We start from the raw sequence: 18,351 nt of genomic DNA, 5'->3' as shown, positions 1-18,351 counted from the left end.
GTGGTATAGGGCATCAAGGTATAAGGACATGGAAGAGCAGAAGGTTTACTTTCCAGTGTCCAGAGAATGTATGAAAGAATGGTACAGGCACAGAACATAGCCTTTAGCATTAGGCCTCCAGTGATCTAGTTTTTTTCACTTGGCTTATATACCCATAACTCATGCAGCTGTACAGCCATCAGTGAATTAGCCAATTGATTCAGTTGCTGCCCTCCTTATTCAGTTACCTCAGTAGCATCATCAGCTTGCCATCAATCAATCAATGCGTAGATGCTTTTCCTAATAGCCCAACCAATATGAGATTGCTGGACCAGAGAGTTTCCTTTGGAAAGTTATTTGAAAGCGCTTAAAATTGATTAAACCTGGTAGCAAGATTTATGTGTGATATTATTGTGATATTTGGTCCCTACTTGGGAAAGAATTTGATTCCATGTTTGTGATCATTTTTCTGTTTAAAAAAATGGATTACACATAACTTTAGATAAGAAACCTAAATATAAATTTCAATTATTTTGTTTATTTCAAGTTTCATGATACATTATTTCTTATTTTTTATGTTTAATAAATATATATCTAGTAAAATCATATTATATTTCTAAAATAGATATATTTTAGTATTTTGTGCCACTGATACATAATCATTAGTAGATTATTCATATTTAAAATTTAATGCCTATCAAACAAATATGAAAAGGACTTTTGCAGAATATAATGAAATGATTGTGTTTTTCCTTCTCCATATGTTTATATGGTTCGTATGATGGGCCATCTCAGATTTCCTAGGATGAAGCCTACTTGATCATGGAAGATGATGTTTTTGATGTTTAGATTTGGCTTTCTGGTATTTTGTTGAGTATTTTTGCATCAATATTCAGAAGGGCAATTGGTATGGAGTTTTTTGTTGAGACTTTGTGTGATTTTGGTTTCAAGGTGACTGTGGCCTCATAGAATAAATTTGGCAGTGTTCCTGTTCTTCTTATTTTATGGAATCATTTGAGAAGTGTTTGTGTTAACTCTTGTTTGAAAGATCTGGCCGAATTCTGCGCTAAAACCATCTATGAGCCTTTTTTTTTTTTTTTTTTTTTTTTAATTTTAATTGGGAGAATTTTAACAACTGCTTCTGTTTCCTTAGGCATTATAGATTGTTTTAAATTGTTTTCTTGATCTTGACTTAACTTTGGTAAATGGGGTATCTATCAAGAAAACTGTCCATTTCATTTAGACTTTTCAACTTTGTAGCATATGGGTTTTTAAGTTAAGACTAATGATTCTTTGGATTTCCTCAGTGTCTGTTGTTATGACCTGCTTTTCAATTCTGGTTTTATTAATTTGGGTACTTTCTCTTTTAATTACTTTGGGAAAGGTTTTGTCTATCTTGTTGACATAACTCTTGGTTTTGTTGATTCTTTGTTTTGTTCTCTTTATTTCTATTCCATTGACTTCAGACCTCAGTTTTATGATTTCTTGTTTTCTATTCTTCTTGGATGTTTGCTTCTTTTTGGTCTAGAACAATTCCTTGAAGCTTTTAATCTTCTTTTTGTTGTTCTGTAGGCTTAGTGTTTTGAAAGTAATGTGGTAGGAGCATTTCCTCTTCTAGTTCATTCTATTTAGTGTGCTGTAAACTTCTTGGATATGTATAGCCTTCTCTTTCTTTATATTTGGGAAATTTTCTTTTATGATTTTGTTAAAAATATTTTCTGGGCATGTGAACTGAGAATCTTTTATTTCTGTTATTCTTAGTTCTAGTCTTTTTATAGTATTCCATATTTCCTAGATCTTTTGTGTCGGGAACATTTTAGATTTAACAGTTCTTTGACTGATGTACCAATTTCTTATGCCCTGTTATCTAAGCTTGTGCCCAAGATTCTCCCTTTCATCTCTTATATTCTGTTGGTGATGCTTGTGTCTATAATTCCTATTCTCTTTCTTAGTATTTTCTTTCCCAAGATTTCCTCAGCCTATGTTTTTGTTATTAATTCTATTTGCATTTTTATTTCTTGTGCATTGTTATTCATTTCTTTTACCTGATATATTGTTTTGCTGTGCTTCTTTAAGTGGTTTAGTCATTGTTTAAACGCCTCTGTCATCTTCATAAGGTTAAATTAAAGTCATTTACTTTTGCCTCAGATGCTTTAAGATATCCAGGGCTTCTTACTGTAGGATAGATGGTCTCTGGTGGTACAATATTTCTTTGTGGCTTGTTCATTGTGTCCTTGTGCTGACCTTTAGCCACCTGATTGTACCTAGTGCCAGTGAGCCTCCAGGAAACCAGACAGAGTTGTGAGCCAGGAAGTGGAATAAAGGGTATAGGGCAATTTGTTACTGCTTGGTGTGCCTGAAGGGGACCTGGCAAGTAAGGGGCCTGGGGCAGGGGTCCTATTTGGTTGTCTGCACTGCTGGTATGCCTGGGGGAATGCAGGCAGAACAGTATGGGACATTAAAGTCATGGCAGGAAACTTAGTAAGGAAGAGCGGGTTAAGACCCCAGAGACTAGGTGTGCACACACCTGAGACTTAGGCAACTCCCTGCTAGATTGCTTGCCTGGAACGCATGCCACACTCCCCATATAACAGAAAGTGACCTGTGGTCTTGTAGACCCAGAACAGAGTTCTACATGCTAATGAGGAATCTTTAGGCCCTGAGGTCTTAGCCAATAAGCTTCCATTTCTAGACATTTCTCCCAGCAAAATATATTTAATCTTGGGTGCATCCTAAGAAGTTGATATTTTATGGTACACATTTATTTTTCACCATGAAGAGTTAATAAACAGTTTAGAACCATAACCTTTAATCTACCATTACATGGTGAACATGGAGAAGGTCTTCATCTACACAACCTAATTCTCTGGTAGAAGGCCTCCCTATGCCCTAGGCCTAATTGCAGGCACCATCAACCCCAACATCTCAGACTGTGCTTTTCTGCCCCTGAGCATGCCTTAGTGCTTCCTTGGTGCTCCCTAAAGCCCACACCCACTATGGTGCTATGTGGAATAAGCAGAGTCAAACTCCCTGGATTTTACCTTCTGAGTGGCCTTTCCCTGAGGCAGGTGAAACATGGACCAACAGAGCAGTAGGCCAGAAAATGGAGCTTAGGAAGAAGGGTGAAATGCACTGTTGCTGGCTGTGATGCAGAGGAGCCCTCAGGCAGGACACTGGGAGTAGAGGGGTCTGACCTTGATGTCCCTGATGCTGCAGGCCTGACAGAATGCAAGCCAGAAAATCCTGAACATATATTTTCACAGGTCTTATATTTACCTATGATACTATATTCATTGTTATTTTGCATATTTCCTTCTGTTTTGTGTGCATAATTATGTGCCTTTAGAGAAACTCAAATGCCTTAGAGATCAGATGACATTGCTTTATCTCTCATATACATTTTATCTTGTTCTTTCTCATTAATTCTTAATCTGAGGGCTTACAATAAAAATAAAGGTTTTAATCACATCATATACTTCTAATACATGACAATCAATCTGGATTAATGGTAGTATTTTTTTTCCAGTGTCCTACTGAAACGAAAGCAACATTTGGTGTCCATTTTAAAGTAGTAGGAGACTGGACAGGTATGTATGTACCACTTAATAGCTTTAAGTTCTTGGAAAGAATGTGGTATGACAAAATGTAACAACACAATTTACTCATTTGCATGGAAAGGTATATATATATTAAGAAGTTCAGCTTTCTTCGTTTATTTAATTTTAATACCTAATTTTTCTTGTGAGATTTATTTATGAAATCAGAATCGTATGCATACTTTAAAATAACCTTAATACTTTATTTAGGGATGGTTGTATCATAGGCTTCTTAATGTCAGTTATCTAGTTCTTGAAAGCCTGACTTTAAAGTTCATGGTGGGTAGAGGCTGAGCAACTGGACGCAGAGCGGAGCCTGGCCCATCTGCCACCCCAAACGGCAGCTCGATAAGGCTGAACAACTGTGACCTGGAACAGAATTTAGGAACTTCTGTTTCCACCCGGAGGCGACTTCAGGACACAGAGCAGAGCCTGGCTCATCTGCCACCCGGAACGGCAGCTCGTAAAGGCTGAACAACTGGTGAGTGGGGGACCTAGGCTGCTGGGGAGCAGAGGGATCTCTGCGGAGTGCACACAGAAAGTGCAACCCCTGCCTTGACCTGCCCTGTCCTGCCCGATCCAGTGACGTGGAACAGAACTTAGGAACTTCTGTTTCCACCCGGAGGCGACTTCAGGACTCAGAGTGGAGCCTGGCCCATCTGCCACCCAGAACGGCAGTCCTAAAGGCTGAGCAACTGGTGGGTGGGAGACCTGGGCTGCCAGGGAGCAGAGAGATCTCTGCGGAGTGCACACGGAAAGTGCACCCCCTACCTTGCCCTGCCCTGCCCTGCCCAATCCAGCTACCAGGAACAGAAATTTCAAACTTGTTTCCACCCGGTGGCGACTTCAGGACGCAGAGCGGAGCCTGGCCCATCTGCTACCCGGAACGGCAGCTCAAAAAGGCTGAGCAACTAGTGGATGGGAGACCTGGGCTGCCAAGGAGCAGAGAGATCTCTGTGGAGTGCAAACGGAAAGTGCACCCTCTGCCTTGCCCTGCCCCGCCCTGTCTGATCCAGCAACCAGGAAAAGAACTTTGGAACTTCTGTTCCCAACCAACGACGCTGAGGCATAGACAGGGCTCAACCCATCTGCCACATGGACCAGTGGAGAACCAGGAACACAGACCAGATACAAGTGAAAGGCGAGAACATATCACTGACAACAAAATGGCAAGAGGAAAGCAAAAGAATATATCCCAAGGAAACCAAGACAACCTGGCAACACCATAACCCAGCTCTCCCATAACAGCAAACATCGGAATTCCAAACATTCAAGAAAAGGAAGACACAGACCTGAAATCATACCTCAAGATGCTGATAGAGATACTTAAATAGAACGGGAGGAAAAGCAAAAAGATTCAGAAGCCTTTAAAGAGGAAATAAGAAAAACACTCAAAGAACTCAAAGAACTAGAGGAAAACAGAATCAAAGAGATGAAGGAATGGAAGAATGAATTTAAAACAGAAATTGACAAAATAAAGAAAACACAAAAAGAGATAACCCTAGAGGTAGGACACCTAAAAAAAAAAATCAGGAATCACAGAAGCAAGCATTTCCAATAGATTACCCTATTAAAAATGGGGTACAGAGCTAAACAAAATGTTCTCAGTTGAGGAACACCGAATGGCTGAGAAACATCTGAGGAAGTGCTCCATATCCTTAGCCATCAGGGAAATGCAAATCAAAACAACCCTGAGATTCCACCTCACACCAGCCAGATTGGCCAAGATCCAAAACTAAGATGACAGCAGATGCTGGCGAGGCTGCGGAGAAAGAGGAACACTTCTCCACTGTTGGTGGGGTTGCAAGCTAATACAACCACTCTGGAAATCTGTCTGGCAATACCTCAGAAAATTGGATATAGTAATACCTGAAGACGCAGCTATTCCACTCCTGGGCATATACCCCAGAGACACTTTAATACACAACAAAGTTATATGCACCACAATGTTCATAGCGGCCCTATTTATAATAGCCAGAAGCTGGAAGGAACCCAGATGTCCTTCAGAAGATGAATGGATACAAAAATTGTGGTACATATACACAATGGAATACTACTCAGGCACCAGAAACAATGACTTAACCAAATTCTTAAGAAAATGGCTGCATCTAGAGAATATCATCCTGAGTGAGATAACCCAGTCACAAAAGAACAGACATAATATGCAGTCACTGATAGTGGGATGCTAACCCCAGAGGCTTGCACTCCTCCAGAAACAACTCACAGACTGTATGAAGTCCAAGAAATAAAGAAAACAAAAAAATATACATATATTTACAAAACAAGAAGACTTTGACTATTTCCATGTTGCGTTTTGTTTTGCATGTACTTTACGCTTATTGTAACTATAAGGTTTTCAATGCATACTGTCAAACCCTTGAAAAAAATCAAGTACTGACTAAAAAAATTATATTCACATGGTTTTATGTAAAAATTATTTTAATGTCTGAAAAAACAGTACTGACAAAAATGTATAATTTTAAGCAAAAAATATTTAAAATCTGTACATTTATCTTTGTTTTGTAAAACAAAGTCGTTTAAAAAAAAAAAAACAAGAAAGAAAAAAAAAAGTCCTGGAAAGAACAGGAATCCAAGGTCCATACCTAAACATAATAAAAACAATATACAGCAAACCAACTGCCAACATCAAACTTAATGGCGAGAAACTTGAAGCAATCCCACTAAAATCAGGGACTCGACAAGGCTGCCCACTCTCCCCCTACCTATTCAACATAGTACTGGAAGTCCTGGCTGGAGCAATTAGACAGCAAAAGGAGATCAAGGGGATACAAATTGGAAAAGAAGAAATAAAAACATCACTCTTTGCCGATGACATGATAGTGTACTTAAGTGACCCCAAAAATTCCACCAGAGAACTCCTACAGCTGATAAACAAGTTCAGCAAAGTGGCTGGATACAAAATCAACTCAAACAAATCAGTAGCCTTCCTATACTCAAAGGACAAACATGTGGAGAAAGAAATTAGGGAAAAGGTACCCTTCACAATCGTCACAAAAACTATGAAATACCTTGGTGTGACTCTAACTAAGCAAGTGAAGGACCTGTACGACAAGAACTTCAAACCTCTAAAGATAGAAATTGAGGAGGATCTCAGAAAATGGAAAGATCTTCCATGCTCATGGATTGGAAAGATCAACATCTTAAAAATGGCCATTGTACCAAAAGCAATCTACAGATTTAATGCAATCCCCATCAAAATTCCAACACAGTTCTTTATGGAATTGGAAAGATCGATGTGCAATTTCATATGGAATAACAAAAGACGTAGAATAGCGAAATCCATCCTCAACAACAAAAAAACATCTGCGGGTATCACTATCCCTGACCTCAAGCTATATTAAAAGGCAATTGTGCTAAAAACTTCATGGTACTGGTACAGAAATAGGCATGTGGATCAATGGAATAGAATAGAAGATCCAGAAATGAGCCCTCATGTATATGGTCACCTGATTTTTGACAAACCAGCAGTAAACATTCAATGTAAAAAGGACAGCCTATTTAACAAATGGTGCTGGACCAACTGGCACTCAGCATGCAAAAGAATGAAAATAGACCCTTTCTTATCTCCTTGTACAAAGCTCAAGTGTAAGTGGATCAAAGATCTCCACATTAAACCAGATACACTGAAACTATTAGATGAGAAATTAGGGAAAACCTTAGAACACATAGGCACAGGAGAAAATTTCCTGAACAAAACACCAATGGCTCAAGCTCTAAGGTCAAAGATTAACAATGGGACTTAATGAGATTGCAAAGTTTCTGTAAGGCTAAGGACATCGTCAAGAAAACAAAACGGCAACCAACAGAATGGGAAAAGATCTTTACCAACACCACATCAGATAGAGGCCTAATATCCAAGGTATACAAGGAACCCAAAAAGCTAGACACCAGAGAATCAAATAACCCTATTAAAAAATGGGGTACAGAGCTAAACAAAACGTTCTCAGTTGAGGAACACCGAGTGGCCGAGAAACATCTGAGGAAGTGTTCGACATCCTTAGCCATCAGGGAAACGCAAATCAAAACAACCCTAAGATTCCACCTCACACCAGTCAGATTGGCCAAGATCCAAAAATCAGATGACAGCAGATGCTGGCGAGGCTGCGGAGATAGAGGAGCACTTCTCCACTGTTGGTGGGGTTGCAAACTAATACATCTACTCTGGAAATCAGTCTGGCGATACCTCAGAAAATTTGATATAGTACTACCTGAAGACCCAGCTATTCCACTTCTGGGCATATACCCCAGAGACACTTTAATACACAACAAAGATATATGCACCACAATGTTCATAGCGGCTCTATTTATAATAGCCAGAAACTGAAAAGAACCCAGATGTCCTTCAGAAGATGAATGGATACAAAAATTGTGGTACATTTACACAATGCAATACTACTCAGCCACCAGAAACAATGACTTAACCAAATTCTTAAGAAAATGGATGCATCTAGAGAAGATCATCCTGAGTGAGATAACCCAGTCACAAAAGAACAGACATAATATGCAGTCAGTGATATTGGGATGCTCACCCCATAGGCTTGCACTTCCCCAGAAACAACTCACAGACTGTATGAAGTCTAAGAAATAAAGAAACCAAAAAAACCATATTTACAAAACAAGAAGACTTTGACTATTTCCATGTTGCGTTTTGTTTTGCATGTACTTTATGCTCATTGTAACTGTTAGGTTTTCAATGCATACTGTCAAGCCCTTGAAAAAATCAAGTACTGACTAAAAAATATATTCACATAGTTTTATGTAAAAATTATTTTAATATCTGAAAAAACTGTACTGACAAAAATGTATAATTTTAAGCAAAATATGTTTGAAATTTGTACATTTATCTTTATTTTGTTAAATAAAGTCGTTCAAAAAAAAACGAAAAAAAATAAAGTTCATGGTGATTGACTTTCAAAAATAATCTACATTTAGGTTAGTAAGATCATTAAGAAAGATGAGGTGCGTGCTGTCAATTTTGGTGGCCCTAGTTTGAGACTCAGAAACTATATTCTGGAAGGAAAAAAAAATCAACTTCCTCAAGTTGTCCTCCTAATTTCACACACACATTTCATAAATTATTCACACAGTGAGAGAGAGACACACGCACAGCATGTGAGAGTTTAAACAAACACTTTGGGTTCAAAACCAACAACTCACAAGTTTGAATATATCTTGATGTATATCTATAAGACCAGAATATTTTTAGAAGTTACTTTTAGTATAAGGTCTTTTGGTGTTACTCTAGACATCTATTTAATAAGAGCTTTATATTTTTTGAGAGATGCATTATATTGAATCCTGAACAAATAAAATAAGCATGATTTATGATCTCTGGATCTAACACAATGGATAATTAATGTACACTTAGTTAATATTGGCATGTTGGTTCTTTAGCATGCAGTCAAAAGAAAAGAATGAAAGTATAAGAAAAAACAAAAACACATTAAAATACATTTACAATTTAATAATTAACAAAGATTTTCTTTAGAGTATATTCAGTGTAGTCTAGAGTTAGAATAAGAAAATCCATGGAGAAGATCGATTTTTTAATCAAATGTAGAAAGCAAATGTAGAAAGATGTAAGAAATAATGGAAAATTAACCAGAAAATCTATCTCAAATCAGGGGAGATAATGATTAAGAATCAAATGAACAAAAACCGAGACACCCAAATGAATCAAAACGAAAGAAAACAGTGTCAACCAAATAAAAGCAAATAATTTGTTCCAGTAAGAATTTATTTGGATACAGCTTAGGAAAAGAATGGGTGAAATTCCATTATTCTGAAGATTTTGGCAAACCTTTATGGAACTTAACCTCTCTAGTGAAAATATCATTAGTGATTTGCTAGTTGAATCTATTTTTAGCAAATGAAGACATATATATTCTTGGAAGCAGAAGGGAAGCAATCAGAGGCTTATGTATTAAACCTAGGAAAAATCACTGTGAACAAAAGGTGAAAAATTAGTATTGGAAGGATGAAAAATATTTTAAAAATAAGGAAAGATAAGATTTTGGATAAGGATGGAATATTCAGGTATGTGAAGTAAAGTTATTGATAAAAGTGGGTCATATTATGTAATAAAATACATGATGTGAATAAATTTTTTTGTATTTAAAGGTAGTAAACATGGAAGTTGAAAGTTGGAAAAATGGGGAATATATGTTAAGTACAAGTTAATGGAAGAAAAGCCCAAATCAGTTTACAAAGATTGACTTAAAAAGATTGAGAATTAATAACCTTCTTGATGTCACAAAATTTAATCTCAATTAAATAATGGTTATACATGGGCATTCAGAAGAAACCAAAGCAGTGCATCTATAGATAGATATTCATGTGCTGTATACAAGTTACTTCTTATAATATAGCAGAAACTATTGGGAAAATGTATTTGCTTTGACACTGTCTGGGAAATAAGGAATGGGGAAAATTCTTTTCCAGTAAGAATTTTAATATAGCAGAAATGAAATTCACCAGTGAATGGTAGTTGATAGAATTCTGTATAAAAAGGAAAAGAATAAGAATAAATTAATCCATAATTTAATTCATAAGGGCAAGAAAAATTTTTATGATGGTTTGTGACTATTGTGTATTTATTTTTCTGAGTCATTTTTAATAAAAGTAGCTCATTAAAATAATTACTTCAGTATTTATTTTAATTACATCCACTGGGAGCAGGTAATACCATCAAGTTTGCCCTCCTTTTTAGTTGTGCTATAACACTGAGAGAGATGCAGGATCATTCTGTTCAGAGAATTAAGTTCTGTCTCTAATAACAATATTCTTCACATCATCGAGGCAAAGATGCACAGAGGTAACTCATTAAATGATTGTGTCACTCACTGACATAACATTTCAAAAGGAAATATAGGTTTCAGAAAACAACAAAGGTACAACTATTGAAAGAAAAATGAGAACATTGTCCTATGATTAGAAAATCATTGAGGTTTTCTCCAAAATTAAAATTATGGTGACCAATCTGCCACCCGGTTTGGCAGGCACTAAAGATTTAAAAACTGGTGAGTAGGAGATCAAGGCAGCCAGGGAGCAGAGAGATCTCTGCGGAGTGTTCACAGAAAGCGCACCCCGCGCTCCCGACCTGCCCGATCCAGGGACCAGGAACACAACTTTGGAACTTCTGTTCCCACCCAGTGACTCTGAGGCACAGAACAGGGCTCGGCCCATCTGCCATCTGGACCAGTGGAGATCCAGGGACACAGACCAGATAGATACAAGGGAAAGGCAAGAACATATCACTGACAACAAAATGGCAAGAGGAAAGTGAACGAGTATATCTCAAGGAAACCAAGACAACCTGGCAACACCAGAACCAAGTTCTCCCATAACAGCAAACATCAGAATGCCAAACACTCCAGAAAAAGAAAACACAGACCTGAAATCATACCTCAAGATGCTGATAGAGATACTTAAACAAGAACAGGAGGAAAAGCAAAAAGATTCAGAAGCTTTTAAAGAGGAAACAAGAAAAACTAGAGGAAAACAGAACCAAAGAAATGAAGGAATGGAAGAGGGAATTAAAACGGAAATTGACACAATAAAGAAAACACTAAAAGAGATAACCCTAGAGGGAGAACACCAAAAAAAAAAAAAAAAAAAAAAAAAAAAAAAAAAAAAAAAAAAATCAGGAGTCACAGAAGCAAGCATTTCCAATAGATTGCAAGAGATGGAAGAGAGAAACTCGGGGGCAGAAGACAACATTGTAAATATAGACAAAACAGCCAGACAAGATGCAAAAAACAAAAAGCTCCTAACCCAAAATGTCCAGGACATCCAAGACACAATGAGAAGACCAAGCCTAAGGATAATAGGAATAGCAGAGGGAGAAGAGTATCAACTAAGCGACACTGTAAATATCTTCAATAAAATCATAGAAGAAAACTTCCCTACCCTCAAGAATGAGATGACCACGAGCATAAAGAAGCCCTCAGAACTCCAAATAGATTGGACCAGAAAAGAAATACCTCCTGACACATAATAGTAAAAACACCAAGTGCCCAATGCAAAGAAAGAATACTAAAAGCAGTAAGGGAAAAAGGTCAGGTAACATACAAAGGCAGGCCAATCAGAATCACACCCGATTTCTCAACAGAGACTATGAAAGCTAGAAGAGCCTGGACAGACATCATGCACACCCTAAGAGAGCACAAGTGCCAGCCCAAGCTGCTATTCCCAGCAAAACTATCAATTACCATAGATGGAGAAATGAAGATATCTCAAGACAAATCAAAATTTACACAATATCTGACCACAAACCCAGCACTACAAAGAATTATAGGTGGAAAACCCAATACAATGAGGGAAAATACAGCCTAGTAAAAACAAGAAAACTCCTAAACAAGAAAACTAAAAGAAGAAAAATACACAGACACAACTCAACCCACAAAAGCAATAATAGCAGGAAACAGAAACCACTATTCCTTGATATCTATTAACATAAATGGTCTCAACTCCCCAATAAAGAGACATAGGCTATCAAACTGGATACATAAACAAAATCCAGCCTTTTGCTGCATACAGAAAACTCATCTCAGAGACAAAGACAGACACTATCTCAGAGTAAAAGGGTGGGAAAAAAACTTCCAAGCAAACAGCCCCAAGAAGCAAGCTGGAGAGGCGATTCTAATATTGAATAAAGTAAATTTCCAACCAAAAGTTATCACAAAAGATATGGAAGGACACTTTTTACTCATTACCGGGGAAATCTGTCAGGAAGAACTCTCAATCCTTAACATATATGCTCTAAATAAAAAAGCACCCACATTCTTAAAAGAAAACCTACTAAAGCTCAAAAAATACATTTCACCCCACACAATAATATTGGGAGACTTTAATACCCCACTCTCACCAATGGACAGATCATGGAAACAGAAATTGAACAAGGACACTGTAAAACTAGAAGAGACTTTGAACAAACTGGAATTTATAGATATCTACAGAACATATCATCCTAAATAAAAAGAATACACCTTCTTCTCACCACCCCATTGCACCTTCTCAAAAATTGACCACGTAATTGGACACAAAACCAGCCTCAATTGATATAAGAAGATTGAAATACTCCCATGCATCCTCTCAGATCACCATGGTCTACAGCTGGTCTTTAACAACAACAAAGACAACAAAAAGCCCACATACACATGGAAACTAAACAACGCTCTGTTAACTGATAGCAGGGTCAACGAAGAAATAAAGAAAGAAATTAAGGATTTTCTAGAATTTAACGAAAACGGAAACACAACATACCCAATCCTATGGGACGCAATGAAAGCAGTACTGAGAGGAAAACTCATAGCCCTATGTGCTTCCAAAAAGAAACTGGAGAGAGCTTACATCAGAACTTCAGACCAATCTCACTTATGAACATTGATGCAAAAATACTCAACAAAATCCTTGCAAACCGTATCCAAGAGCACATCAAAACGATCATTCATCATGACCAAGTAGGCTTCATCCCTGGGATGCAGGGATGGTTTAATATACGGAAATCCATCAATGTAATCCACCATATAAACAAACTCAAAGAACAAAATCACATGGTCATCTCACTAGATGCTGAGAAAGCATTTGACAATATTCAACACCCCTTCATGTTAAAAGTCCTGGAAAGAACAGGAATCCAAGGTCCATACTTAAGCATAATAAAAGGAATATACAGCAAACCAACAGCCAACATCAAACTTAATGGCTTATGTTATTTGATAACATAAATCCACACTAAGCACAATGTAAGGAATATTAAATACAACTTTAATCAATGACATTCACAAAATACTTAATTGCTTTATGTCTATGGCATTCCGTGAAGCATGGATGCTTCAGGTATCATCCAGCTAATGTTTTTCATGAAAAGATCAAAATAGGATATGTGTTTTGTATGTTGAATACTTTTTAAAATTGGAGTTTTCCTTATAAGATATGACATTTCCTTATAAGGAATGACAACACTCAATTACATTAATTCATGGCTACAGTACATTTAGCGAATTTATATAATTTATCATATAATAGAAATGACTGTGAATTCCTGCTTTGCTTCTTATTCACATAGTTTTAAATAAACTTACAGAACTATGGTACCATCACCAGTTTTATCTACTTATATTTCTTTTTAAGTTTCAGACATTGCTTATAATGAATTGTATTTGTTTCTCCTTATTGCCCTCTTTCACCCCCATCTTGCCCATGAAAACGTTTTTTTCTGACAAACCGTCTTCCAACATTAAAGTCTTCTTTTTATGTGTGACTCAATGAATCTAATTCAAGTTGATTGAATGAACATGGTAGAGGCTTATTAGAGCATGAGCTCTAATCAGTAGGCTCACTGAAGAAATTTATGTTACCTCCCTTAGCAGCCATTAACTGTTAATAAATCTTTACGGAAGGATGGGTTTTTTAGTTACTACTGCAAAATTACAAGTAAACCTGAATGCTACCACTGAGTCACAATCTAAAGACCATGCAAAGGGAATAGCTGAAATAAATCGCAGAGTAAACTATTTGGACATTTTAATTTTATTTCTGGCTGTCAGGTGTTTATTTAATTAATTAATGTCATGTGCGTACAATGCCAAATTTAATTTTATATTAAAAATTATTACCTGCTGCTTTCAGAAAATATCGATACAGAATATTTTCTATGATTTTTCAGAACACAGCAGTATAAGTTTTCAACAGTTCTTATTTTAAATGAAGTTAAGAAATATAAGTTACTGCTAGAATGGTGTATGGACCAGGCAACTAGCTACATCAGGACATACATATTGTTATATTGTATAACTATGTTGTAATAACTGCACACATTGATATATTTCTGGGAGTGATATAATGGATAACAAGAAAGAAGTATGGAGGGCAAGATTTGTACTGCTAAAGAGATAGGAACCAACAGTTATGAAGCCAACATGCCTACAAAGAGATTTGGTCCAATATGTACATGCCCAACTTGAACTTTCCCTGTGACAACCTACATACTTCTTGCTTTATAAAACGGGGGAGGTGTCGTTTAGTAGTTTTGGCTGAAAGAGATGGTATTTGTATTTTGGTTCTTCCTGTTTCTAATGAAAATAAAAGGATTAACACAAAGAATGAATATGGGTAAGGTGTGTAAAGATGTTGAGAAGGAAGATACAATGTATAATTGCTGACTGAATACTGGTGGCTCTTCTGAACTGTGAGAAGTAGTCTTCTGAGACGTGTGTTTTTAAATTTGAAAAATGATAATTCATAATAACTGTGATTTTTTTCAGTTATGGTTCACTGTTGCAAATTAGCAGTTGAGCAGGTGGTAAATTGGATTTTAATTGACATTAGTCCATTTCTGAAAAATATGTATTATATCTGCCACTTCGAATTCATTTTTTTACACAGTGGCCTAGAAGCTTCAAAACATCAATCAAATTAAGGGACTTTCCTTGTATAAAACTCTATAATAACTTCCTGTTGCTTTTGTGATGAAGATGAGATTATCTTCACTATGTCCTAGAATGATCTTGTCTTAGATAATGTTCTATTGATGGGAGAAGGCATCATGACCAAGACAACTTATAAAAAAAGCAATTAATTGAGGGTTTGCTTACAATCTCAGACAATTACTCAATGATCATAATGGAGGGAGGCAGACAGGCATGGCACTGGAGCACTGGAGCACAACAAAACAGTGGGGTTGGAAAGTTCTTTTGAAACTTCGAAGCCCACTCCCAGTCACACACCTTCTGCAAAAAGCCCACAAATCCTCCAACAAGGCCACACCCTCTACTTTTACAAATAGTTAAATCAGCTGGGGACTAAGCTTGCAGTTGAGCCTGCAGTTGCCATTTTCATCCAGAAAACCACTGACATTCAAGTTCTGGCCCTCTTCACCTTTGTTTTTGCTTTGAATTACTTTTATGCCCATTACCAGCATTGTCTTTTATTCATTTAATTTCTGTTTTTCTCTCCCAAAATATACATGTCCTAACCTACACCTAAAAACCTCACCATCATCATGCATGACCCCTAATCCCAGCAAACATCCCTTTAATGTGTTTAGTTCACAGGTTATTAGTCAGATTCTCTTACAAATGTATCGCAGTGTGCTTTGTGTTTTTATGTAGGCTAACATCATACATTCTCCATGCTTGTTTCCATTAGAACTTAAGTGTAGTTATAGTAAGCAAGTGAGTCTAAGAATATAGGGTTCTCAGTATCTTGTTAGGGATTTTTTTCTTTTACCAGTCACTGTCATTAGATGTCTGATGCTCCTAAGAAATATGAATATTTCTTAAAGGAAATGGAAACAGCTCTTGCCCTTGTGCTCTTGCAGCCTTGCTCTCCCACTCTTACCCCTCCTTTTCCCTTCCCTTCCCCCCTCTCTCCTACTTGCTCATGGCCTGCCTCTACTTCTCTCTCTCTCTCTCTCTCTCTCTCTCTCTCTCTCTCTCTCTCTCTCTCTCTCTCTCTCTCTCTCTCTCTCTCTCTCTCTCTGCCTCTACCACCCTCTTAACTCTCCCATGACCTGAATAAACTCTATTATGTACTATAAAAAAAAAAGGAAATGGAAACAGAAAAGAATAAAAGACAGATGGAAACCCAACAACAAGAACAACTTGGGGTCCAATACAAAAACAAAGGTTGTGTGTGCCTTGCATAACAGATGATGAGGAATCGTTACAACAAACTTGGGAGGTTTTCTGGGCCCAAATTGGTGTTAGATATAAATACGACTGCTTTAAATAGTATCATATTCCAGGGAGAGCTAGCTTAAATAGCTCATAGAATGTCCTGCTGCTGGGAGGTCATGAGAGAGAAATTTCTAGAAGCAAGGACATGAGAGTACTGCAGATATTGCTGTAACCTAGTCTCATAGAAGTAATCATGAATTATTGCAGAATTTCGGGTTGGAATTGAAAAAAATCCGTCTTTATATGAGCTACCCCACATTTTTCTGTAAGATGAAAATAAGGTAGGTCAGGTTAGAAACAAAAATAACAAATTAATTTATTTCTACTATTATTAAAGTAAGTAAAAGAATCAATCTCATGTTCTAAGAAGAAAATGATATAATAAGCATAAATTGCTAGCTAGCGCTATGAAATTTATGGTTTTGGAGGATGGTAGGAAGGGTAGTAGAGATTGCTACAAACTACCATGCAACGGAAGAGAAATAAGCAAATAGTACCAGTAAACAAAAAGATATGTATTAATGGGTCCTGTTTCTGAAGTTTTTCTGTTTCCAAAATTTCTCCAAACTCTGCAAGTGTTTGAATTTCTGGCTTGTGATTAGCAATGGGAGTGAGAGGGAAATACAGAGTAGTTGCTCATGTTGAGGGAAGATTTCAAGGTCAGGAAGATATGAGTTAAGAATGCCTATGATTTGTGTTATGAAAAACTGTTTACAGTCTCAAAGGAGGCTAAGTATAAACTTTTGAAAATTGATCTGTTCATTTAGTGAAATGCCACACATCATGTCTGTTAACATTCATGATTAAGCATTCAATAAATATGATTTGAGCTTAAACTTTATATTTTATAGCCCCAGAAACCACAAAATTTTGGTATCAGGGAAAATCAGGGAAAGAGTTGTATGCTATATGCACAGACAGACACACACACACACACACACACACACTATTTAAATGGCTCTTTTCAGGAAAGATGATGTTACTTTATCTGTGTTTTCTGTTTATGATTGTGGGATCTTTTCTCTTCTTCTTAGTAAACAAGAGCTCATTTATAACACCAGAAAGGGTAAAGACTGCTTAGCAGATGGCAGGAATTTAACATTCATAACATTTTATTCTAATACATTCATGTTTCAAAGATGAAAACACAATTTTCTTTATTCACCAAAGCATCTTACTATTATGGACCTAGAGGTAGTGCTGTTATACTAAAGCAGTTTATGTAGATTACTACATTTTCCTTTTCAATTCTTATGTTCCTAAGAGAAGTCTATATGTTGTGACAGTGTTTTCTACATGATATTATATAATATAAAGGAAAATAAGAATTAATACTTTTCTTGGTAACATATACAGTTTTTTTTCCTTAATCAGTGTCAAAACAGTGACCATTAATACTGGATGTCTAATAGTGAGGATATTGCTTTTCCAAATCAATGGAGAGTTAATGTTCTAAACAATTTGAAAGAAAACAAAAAGGCAAGGAATTTGCATTTTCGATAAAATCATGTTATACATTATGAGTACTGATTTTCTTGATGCACTTGCTAAGTACTTCATTATGGGAGCCTAACAATACAACTCTTTTTATCTAAAGTAGTTGAAAATTTAAAACAAAATTTCTCATTTAGAAATATATTTTCATAAATAGTATGTAATGTATAATGAGCATATATATGTACATATTCAATTGTAATAAAAATTAATTGAAAAAGAGGCTATGGTTGAAAAAGAGCAAGGAGGGGCATCGTATAAGTCTTGGAGAGCGGATAAGGAAGGAGAGATAATATGATTATAGTCTCAAAAAATAATCATTTCCAAAAATTTAAAATAATTAAAAACACAAAATTAAAACAAGTTTGTAGTAATGCAGATAATAGTCTAAAGGTTCTTGTTGGCAGAAGCCTGGTATAGCTGACCACTGAGAGGCTCTGCAGAGCCTGACAAATACTGATGTGGATGGTCACAACCAACCACTGGACTGGAGAGTGGGGACACCAATAGAGAAGTTAGGGGAATAATTGAAGGAGCTGAAGGGGTTTGGAACCCCATAGGAAGAAGTACAGTATCAACCA

General features: G+C 36.6%; 1 protein-coding gene across 2 annotated transcripts in view; it reads left to right on the top strand.

Moving 5' to 3' along the window:
* Window positions 1-18,351, top strand: part of NOX4 (NADPH oxidase 4) — a gene marked incomplete at its 5' end in the record, with an annotated part of 161,523 nt that overhangs the window by 93,121 nt on the left and 50,051 nt on the right. For both annotated transcript variants that reach the window (XM_080912451.1, XM_080912450.1), the window contains one exon: window positions 3,506-3,566. In XM_080912451.1, the coding sequence (XP_080768577.1) occupies window positions 3,506-3,566 (61 nt within the window). The remainder of the gene's footprint in view (window positions 1-3,505; window positions 3,567-18,351) is intronic.

This window comes from Micromys minutus, assembly GCF_963924665.1.
Source record: "Micromys minutus genome assembly, chromosome: 2".
Lineage (NCBI taxonomy): Eukaryota > Metazoa > Chordata > Mammalia > Rodentia > Muridae > Micromys > Micromys minutus.
The sequence above is the reverse complement of the archived record's forward strand: the minus strand, read 5'-3'. Positions and strand labels throughout refer to the sequence as shown.